This window comes from Dasypus novemcinctus, chromosome 12 (genome assembly GCF_030445035.2).
Source record: "Dasypus novemcinctus isolate mDasNov1 chromosome 12, mDasNov1.1.hap2, whole genome shotgun sequence".
NCBI lineage: Eukaryota > Metazoa > Chordata > Mammalia > Cingulata > Dasypodidae > Dasypus > Dasypus novemcinctus.
Window position 1 is genome coordinate 63231104 of NC_080684.1, and position 18401 is coordinate 63249504.

Here is an 18401-nt window from a genome sequence, read left to right on the forward strand (position 1 = left end):
CCTCATGTTGGAAAGTTTGGTTCTTGTGCTCCTTCCTACTGGAAAGGCTTCTCATTCCTCCAATCCAGTTATCCTCTCCTTTTCAGCTAGGCCTGGTCTTCAGTCTCTGAGAGGAGAAAAATTTGGTTCTCAGAATTTTTCAAAGACCCGCCCACTCCTGTTCTCTGCTTCGTGAGGGTGGGTTGAGAAAGGAAAATTATCCTTGAGATAAAAATGAGAGAAAAGAGGAAGAGCGAAATACATTGAGAATAACCAGATTAATCCTTTACTATATGATCTACCACATAAACATGAATATTTTATATGAAGTACAGCAGAAATTTTATATGTACTGGTAAAAACCATACAGCTATAATTCTGTAACCTAATTTTTCATGGTTCAGATGTAACTTCAAAGCTTTGTAATATCTGTTATATTAAGAATATTAAATGACAGAGATTTGGTTCAAAGTAAACTGGCTTTGTCCTAAAACCTAATTCCTAAATTTTAAAAATTATTTGTGAACTTATTTATCATTTATAGACTTTTCTTTATATGATGGAGTTTGTAGAAAAAATATTCTTATTGAGCTTCAGATTTGCTTCTACACTTACTTTTTTAAAAAATTTTATTTTATTCATTTTTTTTAAAATATTACATTAAAAAAATATGAGGTCCCCATTCACCCCCACCTCCCCCACCCCACCACTCCCCCCACAGTAACACTCTCCCCATCATCATGACACATCCATCGCATCTGGTGAGTACATCTCTGGGCATCGCTGCACCCCATAGCCTGTGGTCCACACCATAGCCCACACTCTCCCACGTTCCATCCAGTGGGCCATGGGAGGACATACAATGTCTGGCAATTGTCCCTGCAGCACCACTCAGGACAACTCCAAGTCCCGAAAATGCCTCCACATCTCATCTCTTCCTCCCATTCCGCGCACCCAGCAGCCACCATGGACACTTTTTCCACACCAATGCCACATTTTCTCGATTATTAACCATGATAGTTCATGAATAGAATATCATTAAGTCCACTCTAATCCTTACTGTATTCCTCCTTCCTGTGGGCCTTGGCTTGACACTTACTTATTTTTAATATAGTAAATATTTCCTACTTTATATGGAACCATTTAGTAAAAGGTCTCTGACTTCTCTGATGAGATTCATCTTATTTTCTCTTTTTTATAGACATAACTCTCTGGTGAAATTCAATAATTCCAAGAACAAAGAATTATTGTATATCATGTCTGTGAATTCTGTGCTCTGCAACCTACTAAGGAGACATGTTTTTTAGAAGACTTTCAAAATTCCTGGTCATTGATAGAGCTAAACTTCTTTATGTCTATTGAGGGTAGAGTAGAATCTTGCAATATCAGAGCTGAAATGTCATGTAGGCAATATTCTTCATATAGGTGAAAAAAATTTGAAGCCCCAGAGAGCTTATGACAGCTTTGCATCCAGCTCTGATTTACATGTGTATGTATATATATTCCTAATTACATATTTCAAATATGCATGTATATATTCCAAGCTATTATATTTTGATTTTGAAAACAGTTCAGATATTTTATTAGTGATAAATTTTTAAAGGTTCCCTACTTGGGGAGTATTTTTTTAGCTATTAAAATCTAATTTAAATGACAGATTGAAATTGAAAAATCCTATGGTATCTACTAATTATCTTTTTTGTATTTAACTAGGACTTGGAGAAGGACCATATATGCTGGCAAGTTATGGGCAGAGTGGTCTTGTTCTGGGAGCCAATATGAGCAGTAGAAGCATTTTCTCTACACCAAGAAGTGGCATTCATGGCAATTTATTTTTTATTTTTATGGTCACTCCAGGCCTTTTCAAAGAGAAGACATCATGTAAGTATAATTTCCAATTGAAAATAAAATTTAGTGTTCCATTTACATTTTTCATATATTCATTCAGGAAATATTAATTGGGGATCTAATACATTTATGACATTTTTCTAGATGCCCTAAAAGATATAAAACAAAATAAGACTTTGTCCAATGAACCAGATTTTTTTTGTATATGAAATCTTCTCCTTGTCTATCTATTGACATATGTGTGTTAATTAGAATTACAGTTATTTGATTGATTTCTTTGTCATAAATAAAACACCACTTAAATATTTGTGGTATTAATAACAATATTTAATTTTAATTCTGTGGGAAAAACCCACAGATTACTACTATCTGGAGGACTGAAGGATTTTAATGCCTAATAAGTAAAAGGGAAAAAAATTGAGATTTGAGTATTAAAGAAGTTAAACATTAAAAGCTTAAATCAGAGTCTAGAAAGCCCATTGAGACAGTCTGTTATTCTTACCTGACCTTTGTCTGTCCTGATTCATTGACAAGTCCTTGTGCCTAAAACCTGGCTGATATTTAGCTGGTTTGCATTGGTAGATCTATACTGGCTATAAATATTTGGCACGTGTTCTGATTTGCTGGTTTTTTCCCCCCATTGATCCAGGCCACATTGTTGATATACTGCCCTAACCTAGAACAGTGTTTGGCTTGTTGTATATTATTAATAATTATTTATTAGTTGATTATTTATTGAATGAATGGACCTGACTTAAATTTTACTTATACTGAGAAGTCTTCTGATTCTCCAGTTAGAATAAATTGTTTCTTTACTGTGCTCCTGTAGTTCTTTTTAATCTGTGAAAACACCTCACAATCTGAAATTTCAATGTATATGTTACATCTTTTTTTCATTTCATAAATATTTCTTGTAGTCTTAGTTGTGTCTCTCAGTGCTCAACTGAGGGACTTGCAAGTTTTAGGACACAGTAAATAGCTTTGGAGTCAAATATTAGATTTGAGAGAGCTCTTCATTTTGTGATTTATAGTAATTATTGCTATTAGAAGAAAAAGATTAATCATATGTATTTTAAATAATAAAACTAAAACCTTAATTTAAAAACTTTTATATCATGCGTTTTATGAACATAAGGGAAAATTCAAAGCATATAACTTAAAGGGATGATACCACAAATGCTCCATAAAATCTAATTGCTCATTAGGCATTTGATCATCTGTTGGAAAACAGGCGATAATTTTGGCCAAATAGTCTTCATGAAGTAAAATCATTTTCAATAACATTTGCTTATTAGGATCCCAATGAAATTGAAAGGCAGTTACACGCCTAAATCGATGTTTCTCTATTCCTTCTTGTTTTAAAAATTTATCCAGTTTAGACGTTTGTAGATTTTGTGTATTTGAAAATGTTAAAGCTTGCAAATACAAATATATGCTCAATTTATCATTCAATTACTTTTGAGAATTTGTACATTGCAGTGTTGTAATTTAATATTTCTTTTTCTCCCAAGGACATTGGAAATTATTTAAAAATAGAACTCACCATTGTATAATGTTTTTGGAGTTGTTACTATTATTCATTGCATTTAAAACACTATCTTTTCTTTCAGAGATCTTATAATTCATTTCTAAAATCCTTGAGATGGCACTTATTATTTTTGGCAATTGTGCAGTACTAATTTTGTTGGCTTTATAAATATATCTAGTAATGTCAGTGTTGATGATCTGCCTTCTCCTTAGAACCCAGGAAGCTAACAAACACATTGCTCTATGTTTTGCAGCATTGGCACTTGTTTCCTTGGAATCTGCTGAAAGGCCAAACTACTTTCTCTATGTCCATGACAATGATGCTCTTAGTTTGGAGCTGTGGGAGGCAAGTTCAGCTTTTCATCGGAGAGCCACATTTTTCCACCATCAAGGCCTCTGGATTCCTGGTTACAGTGCATTTGAATTATACAGCAAAAAAGGCTTTTTCATCAGATTGACAGATTCTGATGTCAAAGCATCAAAGTATGATGATTCTGAAGAATTTAAACATTCAAGTAGCTTCAGCATAGAAGGTATGTTTCCAAGGTCTCCAAAACAGCAACAAAATAGATGATTTACATACTGGCAGAATATTTAGCAGATTTTAGTTTTACAATCCTTCTGTTTACTATTACCCAGAGAAGCATTATCAAAGATACTAATTTTTGACTTTGAAATGGAAAAAGTTCTTTAGTACCACCAAAAAGGCATATTAATAATGCTGTTTTACTATAATAGCAATTATTTGTTGAGCACCTACTGAATGGTTATTAGACTCATCATATCTATAGTTCTCGTATTAAGTATATGTAAGAATCACCTTGTTAAAATGCATATTCCCAGAATTTCTATCACAGATTTGGATTAACCTTCCCAGGATGAGGCCAGAATATGTTTTGAGAAATACTGCTTTATCTCCATGAGCTCTAATGCCACAAATACTGTATGATATAGATAGTATCTTTCCCAATTTTATAGATGAGGAAGCTGAGGCTCTGATTGGTTAAGGAACTTGTCCAATTGATTGACAATACATCCAGGATTCAAATCCAGCAGGTTTGATTTGAAAGCCAGTGTTCCATTAATTACACGATACTCTTTATCATTGTTTTACACTGGAAACAAATATGTGTGCATAAAGATTTTTCATTGGAATTAGATTACAAAATAGGTAAATTTGTATATCATGTATATGGTCTTTTGAATTACATCAACGTGCATATTAAGGCTATTTGATCACTGCAAAAAGAGGTTTACAATGGTCTTATTTACATATTCTAGTTTGCTTAGAGTGTATGTCATATATGTATGTATGCATGTGTATATGTGTATGTGCATTTTGTATTTACATTCTTCTCTATTAAGTTGCAAACCTTAAACTTGTAAAACTCTGACATAAATAAGGATACTTCAATTTAGATTCTTTCATAAGAACTCCCCCAAATTATTCATAAATTTATTAAAATTACTTATTAGTAGCTGGTATTTTCCTTGCCTAAAACAACTACAACATTTTGTGTGCCCCTTAAATTACAGTTGGAACCATTGAATGTTACATTTTATTGTACTGATTATTTAGCCTGATACATGCTACAGTCAGGACCTGTTGATGACGTCATTTGAGTGCTTTAGTATTTCCAGATCAGAACCTGCCTGGTGTTGCTCCCTGCTCCATTACCTTAAGTTTGTTTCTGTCTCAAGCAAATTCTCTCAAACCAAAGTCTCCTTAATGATGGTGTCCCATGACAACTCGCTATGTTTCTATCCCTTTGCTGTATCAATTACTACAATTTTGGGCTGTTTATAACATACGTTCTCCTTTTTCTTCTCCTTGATTTTCTGGTTCCTAACTGTTGCTTATTTAGTCTTTGATCTTTTCTAAAAAATATTCATTTTATTCAAATATTCTTTGTTCTTAAGTTTTATTTTTTCATTTACTACTCCTCACCTTTGTTTGTGCTCACTGCCTGCTCTCTGTATCCATTCGTTATGCATTGTGTCTGCTCGTCTTCTCTTAGAAGGCACTAGGAACCGAACCTGGGAACTCCCATGTTGCAGAGAGGTGCCCAATCTCTTGAGCCACCTTAGCTCCCTGCTTTGTTGTGTCTCTCATCATCTTTCCTCTCTTGTGGTCCTTGTTGTGTCCTCTTATTGTGTCAGGTTGCCATGTCTGCCTGTCAAGCCAGTTTGCTGTCTTGCTTATCTTCTCCAGGAGAACCAAACCCAGCACATCACATGTGGCAAGCAGGACTCAGTTGCTTGAGCCACATCTGCTTCCCCAGTCTTTGATCTTTTGCCTAACTCATGTGAATTTAGCTACTTATTATTCTACTCATCACTGCTACTAGGTATGTTATCGGTATGTTCCCAGTAAGGATTACTCTTCTAATTCTAGACCTCTTATTTTACTTGATCCTGAGCTTTCATGCTAATGTGCTTTTAAATACTTCTGTCCTTTCACTGTTTCTTCATATAACTTTTTACTCTTCATTTAGGCTCAACTTCCAGTCATATCCCTGAAAGTATGGCCTGGTTGGGAAATATCATGTATCCCATAGCAAATAGAATCATGTCTGTCTCACACTTTCTACTCCCCAGGGTACTGGAGACTGGCCTGACAGCCACATGGGCCAAAGTAATGTCTGCCTCTCTGGTCAACTCCTGTCTTCTCTGAACATTTCCCTCTCTTCATTTATAAATGGGACCTTGCTTATATTACCAAAGCTTTGGAGCCACTTGCTTTTAGGTCAGTTAGTCTTCTGAGGATTACTGAAATAGGAGGGATTAAGTAATTTGGGCAATGTCACACAGTTAAGAAATGGCAGAGACACGATTAAACTTGGATTTGTCTAATTTTAGAGCCAATATGTTTCCAGGACAGAAGATCAACTGCTTGGGCTTAAATTCCAGTTACTTTACTTTATTTAGTTGTATATAAGTATTAGATTGGTGCAAAAGGAATTGCGGTTTCGGATGGTGAATTTTAAATCATTATAACTAGGCTCAAACATATCTTTATTAGTCAAAATAGGAACCATTACAATAACACATTCTGTCAACGAGAAATAAATGTGTATTCCTATAGTGTAAAAATCTGTGCTTTGGGATTCGATGAACTCTTGGAAAGCATTTTCTGCATCTTGCTGGTTATGGAAGCATTTTCCCTGCAAAAAGTTTTCAAGATAGTTGAAGAAGTGGTAGTCATTTGGCAAGAGGTCAGGTGAATATGGCAGATGAGGCAAAACTTTGTAGCCCAATTCGTTCAACTTTTGAGGCATTGGTTGTGCAATATGCATTCAGGCGTTGTCATGGAGGAGAATTGGGCCCTTTCTGTTGACTAATGCTGGCTGCAGGTGTTGCAGTTTTCGGTGTATCTCATTGATTTGCTGAGCATACTTCTCAGATGTATTATGGTTTCGCCAGGATGCAGAAAGCTGTAGTGGATCAGACCGACAAGAGACCACCAAACAGTGACCATGACCATTTTTTGGTGCAAGTTTGGCTTTGGGAAGTGCTTTGGAGCTTCTCCTCAGTCCAACCACTAAGCTGGTCATTGCTGGTTGTCATATAAAATCCACTTTTCATCACACATCTCAATCTGATCGAGAAATAGTTCATTGTTGTTGTGTAGAATAAGAGAAGATGACACTTCAAAATGATGATTTTTAAAATTTTCAGTCAGCTTATGATGGACCCACTTATCGAGCTTTTTCATCTTTCCAATTTGCTTCAAATGCTGAATGACCATGGAATGGTCGGCGTTGAGTTATTTGGCAGCTTCTTGTGTGGTTTAAGAGGATCAGCTTCGGTGATTGCTTTCAATTGGTTGTTGCCAAATTCTGATGGCCAGCCACTATGCTCCTCATTTTCAAGGCCCTTGTCTCTTTTGCAAAACTCCTTGAACCATCACTGCACTGTACGTTTGTTACTTCCTAGCCAAATGTGTTGTTGATGTTGCGAGTTGTACCCTTTGCTTTACAACCCAATTTTAACTCATAAGAAAATTGCTCAAAGTTGCTTTTTGTCTAACATCATTTGCGTAGTCTAAAACAAATATAAAATAAACAGCAAGTAATAAGTCATTAGCAAAAAAACCATAAAGCGAGAAATTCACATTAAAATGATGTGTGACATAACATTTATTTAAGAATGTATTCCAATATCAAACAACAAATTTCAACAATGCAAAACCGCAGTTACTTTGCACCAAGACTTGAGAGACATTCTCAGAAGGGGATTTCAAACCCTCACAGAGATCTTTTGTAAATTTCTTAACTTCTCTATTCCTTAGTTTACTCTTCTGTAAAATGGGAGAAAAATAATACCTAAATTATAGGGTCATTTATATTAAATAAGGTACTATGGCTAAATGCTTAGAATAGACTTGAATAATGTTAGTTATTATTATTACTCCAATTATTACTATCAGTGCTATCGGGGTTTTAGAAACAAACTCCTCCCAGCCAGAAAACACTGGATTTCTAGTGTTTGTATCTAGTTTTCCTTTCCTAGAAGGCTACTTGTGAATAACCTGACTCTTAAAGATAAGGACGTCACATTTGTTTCTGTCCTTTGAACACTAGGAGTGTCTGGTTCCACTGACTTCTGGAAGATTTCCGCGGTTTAGTAGAAGCGTGGTCTCTTTTCTAGAGAGCCTTAAAAGTCCATAGCTGCTGAATTTTCTGAGTTTCAGAAAGTAATCCCCACTACTTTATCCAATTTTTACAAATCATGTTTTCTTTTCAACCCCAGGAGCTTAATACCTGCCTTGGTTCTACTAAATAAAGCCTTCTGTCCTAACCAACTCTCTTAAAGCAGACTGCGAGAGCTAACCATTTGTCTTTTCTATTCTGTATAAACCTCTGAAAATCTCACTATCTTTGGATCTTAGAAAATTTGAGTTGATTTACAAAGTGTTTTCCTCAATAGGATTTCTGTGCCTTTGAGAAAAAGTCACTGACATGCCTATTCAATAGTCCGTAGAGTGGCTGAGATATTTTTATTTGAATTTACTTAATGTTGAACTTTTACAAGCATCTATTTCCCCTCTATTCTCAAAATCTGTTCCATTAGACCCTGATCCATTTGTACGACCTGAACTTTGGCGTCAAAATCTTTGAATCTAGGAAACTCTGAGCCTTGGAACCAATCTTCTTTGAAAACCCATGAGCCCAGTAACTCAGGTCTAGCAGTTACTCTCATCTTTAGATGCATCTAAAGTTATATAATCCTACTTATATTTTGGAATTTAATTCTCTATCAGGAGTCCAAAAAACATACACTTCTTTTCATGAACTTCCTCCTTTATGGAGCTCTCATGTTCAGAGATTCCTTTGGGCTGCTACGAAAGCTGCTCTATGATGTGGGAGGGGAAGACTATTAGCAAAGTTTGTAGGAGGAAATACTTTGAGGAAGCTTTTATAACTGTTAGCAGGTATTATTCGAATCCATTCATTTATTCTTTTGTCATCAAATAGTACTTACAGTGTTCAAGGCAATGTGCCAAGTTGTGTGAGAAGAATAAAGATAGGACATTCTTCCTAGATTTGAAGTCAGGAACATTGTGTTTGGTCCTGCCATATTCCTAATTGTGTGAACTTGGCAAGTCATTTGGCTGCTCTGAGTCTCAATTTCTTCAGTTATAAAATGGAAATAAAACCTATGCATCAGGGTTGTTGTTAGAATAAAATAGAATAATGGTTGAAAAATTACATTGCAAAAAGTAAATTTGCAACCAAGTGTATGGTTTTCTAACAATGACAACTCACTAAACATAAACGAAGAAGATTTTGAATTTTCTTTAGCCTCCTGCAACACATTGCTTTTGTAAATCTTTGAAAGATAGGCTTACATTTGGATATTCAACCTGATCATTAAACACTGGTTACCAAACAATTAAAATTTTTCCCCCATAGCCTTGTCTTTTCCATAGCATTGTGGGTCAATAAGATACAAAACTCTAGGAAGTTTCTATAATAAATTATTTTTCAAGCTGTGCATTAAAATTATACACAATTTTAACTTTATTTTTTGTTCAGAAATCCAGGCTGCAGTGCCTTACAGGAGGATGTGTGAATGGAGATATGAACCTTGTGCCACTCCCTGTTTTAAAACGTGTAGTGATCCTGACGCAATAGCATGTAAATTTCTTCCACCGTAAGTAATGTTTTCCAGTAAATGAGTAAATTCCAGTATTAACAGATTATATTCCCAGTGAATTTTTTTATATTTTAAAATAACCACTCTCAAGAAAAATTTGTTTATGCCATTTATTCAATCATGAGTATATATTATTCAAGGAATATTTTTTAGTGTCTACTATGTGCCACAGACTCTTCTAGTTGCCCTGGGGTGGGGATGTGTTTGCTGGGTTTATTAATCAGCAAGGAAACTAGTTAGAGCAAAGTGAACAAGACTGAGAGAGATCGTAGATGAGACCAGCAAATCATAGTGGTAGAAAAATCATGCAGGGCTACGTTGCTTGTTATAAGACTTTGTCTTTTATTCCCAGTAAGAAAGGAAGCCCCTTGTGTATTCTGAGCAGAGGGATGACATGATCTGATTTATATTTTTAAATGTTCACTCTGGTTTTGTTTTGAGAATGGACTATTAAGGAGGGGAAGGGCAAGGGCAGAAGTGCTCAGTGATACAGACAAGAGTTGAAGGTGTTTGACTAGGCTGGTAACGCTGGATGTTAGGAGAAATGAACAGATTCTGGATATATTTTGAACCTAGGGCCACGTGATTTGTTGATGGACTTAATTCCAATTATGAGAGAAAGAGGAATTAAGGACTCAACTTTTTGGCCTCCATAATTATTTTGTGGAACCTTATAAAATTGCTGTTTTTGCCATGTAATTGGTCAAATAGCAGCAATTTGAAATGATTCAATTTAATAGAACTGGGTTGCTATTTACTGACATAAGGGAGATGTTAGGAAGAGCACTTTGGATGGAAAGTCAACAATTTTATTTAGAGCATTTTAAATTTGAGACTGAGAATTGATCATTGGGTTTAACCCCGGAGATCACTGGTGACCTTAGCAAGATTTTTGCAAAGCAATTGGAGCAAAAGTCATTTGCAGTTGGTTCAGAGAGATTAGGAAGAAGCAAAATTAGGACAGGTAGTACAAACAGCTTTTTTAAAAAGGAGTTTTACTATAGAGGGGAATAGAGAAATGGATCAATAGTGGGAGGGAATATTTTTAAAAATCATATTATATTAAACATTTAATGAGCTTCTAGCCTATAGCATTACAAAAGACTCTGAGCATATGAATGAATAAGACACAGATTCTACCTCAAAGAGTTCACCATGTTTAGGAAGGAGCCAGAAACAAAAACAGATCAGGAAAACAGTGGAATGAGATTAGAGGAATAACAACAATAACAAAAACAAAAACACACACATTTAAGTATTTACAGTATGACTCACCCTGTGCTACGTGCTATAAAATGGGTAATCTCATTATCCCATTTTCATAGATGAAAAATTCATGTTCACAAATCTGTTTCTTTCCTTTGCCAGTAGCCAACATGAGGAGAGCAATCGGCCATCTCACTGTGGGGCTAAACATTGGTGGTGTACTGGGGAAGGAAGAGAGCAGGGGCTAGCCCACCCGGGTGCTGTAGATGAAACTGAGATATATTTTGAAGTGTCATTTGGCTAGTTTATTACTTCTCCTAGCATAACCAGTCTCAGAGGTGGTTGAATCCAAATCCTCAGTGCTTCCATTTTATTGGCCTGTCCTTAAGTTTCACTTTTGGTATGGTCAGAACGCAGAGAAGAGATACTGAGAATTAAACTTCACCACTGCCAAGCTACTTCTCATCACTACCTTCACCTCTTTCTCATTTCCACTTTCCCTGGGGCAATGTGCTCCCTATCCCCACCGCCCCTTTGCAGCCTTTAGGGGAGACTCAAGTACCCTAGTGGGGGTTTTAGCATGCCTCTGTACCCCACCCCAAGTCCCCAACTGAACCATCGCCCTTGTTCCAGTTAGAGATGATTGCAGTTTCTGTCACAGAGCAAGTGTTAAATATATAAATATCTAATGAGAAGGAGTATTTTTATGAGAAAAAATGCCAACTAACACATAGAGAGCACAAATGTAAATGCAGTTGCTCCTATTATATAATGAACCAATTATAAGAATCACTTTACATCTGAAACATTATATTTATCAGTCAGAAGTTGACTTGATTAACAATTGTAGGGCCAAATATAAGAGAAGGCATTTTAGAAGGAAATGAGTCAATGGATTTTGGAAAATAATGCAAGCAAGAGTGATGGCTAAGATTTCGAGTTGCATTGAACAGTTGCAAAATAATTGAGTTGCATAAAAATTAATGTTGACTTAATTTAGTGATAACCTACTGGCCCTTGTCTTTTAAGCAATCTAGTAACTTTAATTTTTCCTTTTTTTCTCCTCTGCTTGATAGAGTTTAGAGTACAATAGGGGTACTGTATACCAGTTAAATTTTTATTGTTCAGGTCCATTTTAAGAAATAAATATTTGACTGTATAAGCCAAACTATTTATATTTAAGAAATCATTTCTGAAGGCAGCATTCAAGAGATTCCATCATCTCTTAAAAAATTAGCATTTCTTGGTCGGTAAAGATTGTTGCTTGTATTTCCTCTTATGATTCAAATGCCCTCCAAAAGCAACACTTATCCCTGGTGTCAAGTTAAGTTTATTACATCCTGAATGGCATGAAGCCTTGAGAATTTTGGGTCCAAATTCTTTAATATACAGTTGAGGTAATAGGAAATATATTAAAAATATAAAAAATATTTACTACAACCTCCTAGTGGTTTTGAGAGACAGCCAAGCTAGCCTCTGTTCTTCTCCCTTCTTGGGTTCAGAGAACTCCAGCAGCCCCCACTTCCATCCCTTCCATACAGAGACCCTAATATCTTTTCAATGAGATTAGGGTGCTTACTAGTCAGCATTAGTCACTGAAGATGCTATTTTTGTCCTATAAATATCTTTAAGACAAGGATATGCTAAGAGCCTGTCTTTTCCTTGGAAGTAGGAGAATATAAAAGTGGAAAGTGTAGTAGAAGAAATATAGATTAAAACCCAATAAATTATTCTTCCATAGCTCTGCTTTATAGAAAGTGGCCTTCATGGATCCCAAACATAAACATATATGTGTTGATTGCTGTGTGTTCAAATTCACTTAACTCATTATCACCAACTAGCTTGTGATTTCGTAAGATGATGTATAATGCAGTGATAGCTAATGGAGCGCTTCTTAGAGCTCAGAAGGGAAATAGTAGAATTTCGGGAAAATATACCTTAGTAACACCTGTTAAATGCACTTTTTAAAAAAATTTTAAACTTTTTTCACTTTGATTTTTTTTTTTAATATATGAAGGGTTGAAGGATGCTTGCCCAACTGCCCTAAACATATGATCCTTGATGAGGTCACCCTCAAATGTGTGTATCCAGGAGACTGTAAGTGTGAACCTTGCTTTATTTAGTCTAAAAATTGAGTGTTTGATTATTTTTCTCTATGATAGCACAAGTTTTAAAGAGATGATAAACTTTCATAATATTCTTCATTATCTTCCTTCCATGTTTATTTTGCTCCCAGGTACTCTATAATATTTAATTTTTAAATCTGACATCTCTCCTGTTTTCTCTCTCCTAAAGCATTTCCCTTGAAACTGAAGATCCTTAAATGAACTATTTGGGCCTTATTTTTAAGCACATGCAGATTAAGGAAAAACATCTTTGTTTCTTTGTAGGTATACCTGTGATTCCTACTGAACCAGCATTAATGCCACCCACTCACCTGCCACCAAGTAAGCCATCTGTACAACCCGCATTTACAGTTATCATTACAACTTTCAATGACTAAAATTAGCATTATGTAAGTTAAGTCTTGGCACACTTATTACAGCAGCTGTTATTGGTACTATCTCACGACTATAAAACCCAGCAGTCACGTTTCCTTCATTAAGGAGCTGCTCACTGGCTCGGCATGTCACATTTTCTGAACGGCTTCTGCATTTTGTCCAGCTCCTTTTTCCTTTTCAGTTCATGTAGATTAACTAGCACTTCTGTCACATATTTGCTTAGAATTTAGGTTTCCCCTAATCAGGCTTAAATTTTCACAGTCATTGAGTTGACTCTAAATGAGATGTTGATGCTTAAAAAGTATTCCTCTAGTACCTCCATTCCATTCCTATGGGTTTTTTTTTTTTTTTTTTTTTCCTTTTTCTATCCCATGGTCAGGAGTGAGACATTCTGGGTTCATATACTCAATTTGCTCCCTCACTATGAAACTTGCCTGCTGGAAAGGATTCAATAAATCAACCCAGAGTGAGGCTTGAAAAAGAGAGAGAGAGACGTGAGAGAATTGAAGATGCTACACTGCAGCTCTGAAGATGAAGGAAGGGATCATGGGCCTAGGATTTTAGGTGGTCTCTAGAAGCTGAGAAAGGCAAAGAAATGGATTGTTGCCTAGAGCCTCCATAAGAAAACAGCTCTTCTGGCACCATGATTTTATGTCTTTGGACCTTCAGAACTGCAATATAATAAATTGGTCTTGGCCTAAGCCACAAATTTGTGATAATTTGTTACAGCAGCAATAGGAAAATAATATAGTCATTTTGAAACAGTACTGCAATTATAGCTAGAATAAATTTCAACCATCTGTCTTGGCTGTTCCTTAGGCGTTAGACTTTTAATAATTTAGAGATAGTTCCAGTACTGCAAAAAACCTTACAAATGAGTTTACCAATCACTTCTTCCCTTTCCATGGATCACCCTTTCACCACATCCATCAGCTGGGATTTCTATGTGGTCTACAGCACCTTCTAGCCTGCTTCCAAGGAATGGATTTTAGAGATTCACCAAAGGGAAGGAATAAGTTTTACTACTTATTTTTAAAATATGATAAAGCTAAAATTTATAATTCCTGGAAATCTGTAGTGATTTTTTTTAATCCAGAAAATTGTGTTACTACCATCAGGACAGGGGAGTATTGTGGTTGAAAACCAGGGCTATGTAATCAGAAATTCCAAGCTCACATTCTGCTCTACCAATAACCAACTTTACCCCTTGTTATGGATTGAATCAAGTCCCCCACAAAGGCATGTTCAAGTCCTAACCTCTTTCCCATGGATGTAAACTCATTTGCAAATAAGATTTTCAAAGATCCTATTTAGATAAAGCTGTAATGAATCAAGGTGAGCCTTAATCCTTACAAGTATCAGGGTAGGGGTAGACAGAAGGGACAGATGTGATAGAGGTAGAGATTTCTATGGATTTCCAGCAAGCCACCCCTGGAAAGAAATGGAGAAAATATGACACCTTGATTTTGGACTTCTTACCTCCAAAACCTTGAGACAATAAATTCTTGTTGGTTATGCCAACTTATCTGTGGCATTTGTTAGAGCATCCCTGGCAGACTAAATCACCTCTGTACACCTTAGTTTCCTGAGGTGTAGGATGACAGCGGTATTAATATCTATCATAGTATTCTTATGAGAAATAATTTGTGGAAAATGTCTTAGCACAGTTTCCATCACATATGAATTTCATACATGATAGCTGTCATTCCACTAATGGAGACAACACCTTCATTTCTGACAGGTCCAGAAATGATTACTCCATCAGACTTCATTGCACTTGACATGTTGACACCAACAACAGGTTTGGAATGTGAGGTATAACTGGAAAATCTCTTACAGCTATTTGTCATTTCCTTGTAGCATCTACTCAAGTTTCTGTATTACTATCGAAACATTAATAAATGTCTTTTGGTATTTGTTCTCTAGTCTGTTTTTGCTAAAAGAAAATAAGAAATATTCATTACATTTTAACAATTGTATTTTCTTAACTGATTCGAATATGTCTTATTAATTAGCTTTTTATCACAGTAAAAAATTCAAATGAGGTCTTAATTGTGATTCTTTAGTAAAGAGTTCTTTAGTGAAGAGTTTATTCTTTAGTAAAGATTCGTTAGTAAAGAGTTTAGTAAAGAGTCTAGTGTGGGCTTCCCTATAAGTCAGGACTTCAACAAATATTTATTAAGCAACTGCCATATGCAAGTCTCTGCTCAATATGATAAAGCTATATTGGTAAACAAACAGATAAGGTCCTTGGCCCCCAAAGCTAGTAATTGTCTCAGTTAATACTTGAGCAGGTATCTCCTTACTCCAAATATCACCCATACAGTAAACAAATAATTTATCTAATCTTTATTTATTTAGCATCTTTTCCAGTCAAGCACTATTCAAGGCCAGAGAAAAAGCAATGAAAAAACAGGCAAAAAATCTTCTTTTATGGATTGTACTTTCTCTTGGGGGCTCTGAGACAGCCAATAAACAAAAGAAATTACTAAATTATATAAAATATTAGAAGGTGCTGCTGAGTAGAAAAATCGAACTGTTTTCAATTTGATGGTCAAAAATTCTCACTGATAAGATGACTTTAGAGCAAAAACCTGAAGGAGTTGAGAGAGTGAAGCATGTGGAGAACTGGAGAACAGTGTTCCAGGAAGAGAGACAAGCAAGTACAAGGGACCTGAAGTGAGAATATACTTGGCAGATTAAAGGAACAACAAGGAAGCTGTTGAGCAGAGGAATAAAGTAATAGGAAATAAAGTAGATTATGTAATGCTCTCTAGGCCATTGTATTCTAAATGACACAGGAGGACATTATATTTCTGAGCAAAGGAATGACATGATCAAATTTGGTTTCAGCATAATTTTGACTGCTTTGTTGTGATAAGGATGTAAAGAAACAATAGAACCATTTAGGAATCTATTGTGGGAACATAGGCAAGAGAGGACGTTGGCTTGGACCAGGTGACAGTAATGAGAAATGCCTGGATGCTAGATATATTATGGAGATAGATACAACTTCCTTTCCTTGGTTTCCAGATGACCAACAATCTCCTAGATTTTCACCTCACTGGTTAATATCCTTTGCACACTTTTCATCATCTCTCAACCTATTAAAGTTTTAGTACCAAGGGCTTAGTTCTTGGCCCCCTTCTCCTCTCCCAATTCCTTTGCGACCTTACCTAGTCTCATAGCTTTTATGAAATATCATTTACACACTGAGAAGTCCCCACATTTTATCTTAGCTGACCTCTGACTTAAAATGAATCTAGGTCCACCCAGATCTGTATGGCCATAGCTTTTAAATACATACATACATACACACACACACACACATATATATATATATTTTTTGAGAAGTTGTGAGTTAACAAAACAATCATGCATGCAATACAGGATTCCCATATATTACTCACCATCTTAAATTGTTATGATACATCTGTTACAAATGATGAAAGAACATTTTCCTAATATTACTGCTATCTATAGTCTATAGCTTATATTTGGTCTGTTTTTTCCCCACAAATCTTCCTATTATTAACACTATGTATTAATATTATATATTTGTTATAGTTCATGAACATTCTCATTGTTCACAGCTTTTTGATGTCAAAGAGCAATCCCAAATTTGACATGGCAAAATTGAGCTGTTTATTATACCCATCCCAGATTGTCCCTTCCCATAATTTCCTCCATCCTATTTAACATCAGTTTTATACTTCAGTTGCTCAAGGCAAAAATATTAGAATCCTGATGTTTTTCCTACACTCACACTCCACACCCAATCCTTCAGAAACTTCTGTAATGTCATGGTTGTGGCAGCTTTAGCTCTTTTCTTATTGCTTTTTCCCCCTGTATAATGGAAATTAAAGCTAATATTTGAAAGCTGATGCAACTTGTAGAAAATTTTAGAACTTTAGACCTGACTGCCTATCTTTGACTTTTAATTTACAAGTCCTCACTTTATAACCTATTTAGAAAATTATTTAATCTAATACTTTTTTTTCTTTCTTTATATAATTTTGGAGTAATAGAAACCTATTCAAAAGATTTGGGAAAATAAACTACTTTATTTGGTATATAGTAGGTGCTAAATAAGTGTGAATTTTTTCCCTCCATCCCCTGAGATGCAACATAGCAAGAGCCCAGATTCCGGGGTCACATTGTTTGAATTTAAATTCTGGCTATATTACTAGCTATGGGAACTTGGGCAACTTATTATCCTCCACTACAATTCCCTCTTCTGTGAAACAGGGAAAAATAATAGTACCTGCCTCAGAGGTAGGTATTATATTATTGTAACTTTTACCATACTTTAAATGGAATGCAATTTATAAACTTTGAAAAACCTACCACTTTTATTTCTTATTTGTTTATCTAGAAGTCTTGGAGCTTTATAATGCCACCTTCCAGGGGTTGTCAAAAAATGATCTTATATATAATTTAATGAAATATTTGGATAGTATTAAGTTGTAACCTTTAAAAACTGACATTAACAGAACTTACGTTTATATAAGCTTTACATAGATAATATGGGAGGTTGTCTATAATTATATATGTCTGATTGCAAAAAGGTAATCTAAAGAACTTAGAACAAGGCTTCATTTTGCTCAAATGTCTGAGTATATGGGCAATTCTAATATCAAATAAATATTAATTAAAAGGTTAAGTGCATACAAATATTTTAGAGAGGTTATGAAAACAAAAAGTTGAAGAGAAATGTAATTTCTTTATCTTACAAAAGCTTTTGTTTTTAGGAAGTTTGTATTATGTGCAGCATGAACATGAAAATTACAAAATTAATTGGAAAAATTAGCTTAAATGGAAAAAAATCGCTATTTTTATTTTTTTATTCACAGCCTCAACAATTTGATCCTGTTTATAATTGTAGCCAATATATATGCCTTAATATGGAATGGCAGTTGTACAACTGGTCCCTTAACTGTCCAAAGGAGATAAAAATGCCTGACTGTGGTTTCCGGGGAAGACCTGTTCAAGTGAATAAAGATATCTGCTGCCCTGAATGGGAATGCCCTTGTAAGTTTGCATTTCTTACATGGAAATCAATTATCAATCAGATTATTTTATTATTTTGGAATCAAAGTTATTATTGTTTTGCTTTCTTCTTATTTATGATTTTAGTACCTGGTACATAACTTTTAGAATTGCTATACTGTCAAACATAAT

The 18401-nt window shown here is 35.1% G+C and overlaps 1 protein-coding gene across 1 annotated transcript in view; it reads left to right on the forward strand.

The window, feature by feature from the left end:
* OTOGL (otogelin like) overlaps positions 1-18401 on the forward strand; it is a 149993-nt gene that overhangs the window by 92961 nt on the left and 38631 nt on the right. Inside the window, exons 32-38 of the mRNA XM_071218973.1 lie at positions 1693-1860; positions 3609-3887; positions 9393-9510; positions 12737-12816; positions 13110-13166; positions 14962-15035; positions 18074-18251. Of these exons, the coding sequence (XP_071075074.1) occupies positions 1693-1860; positions 3609-3887; positions 9393-9510; positions 12737-12816; positions 13110-13166; positions 14962-15035; positions 18074-18251 (954 nt within the window). The remainder of the gene's footprint in view (positions 1-1692; positions 1861-3608; positions 3888-9392; positions 9511-12736; positions 12817-13109; positions 13167-14961; positions 15036-18073; positions 18252-18401) is intronic.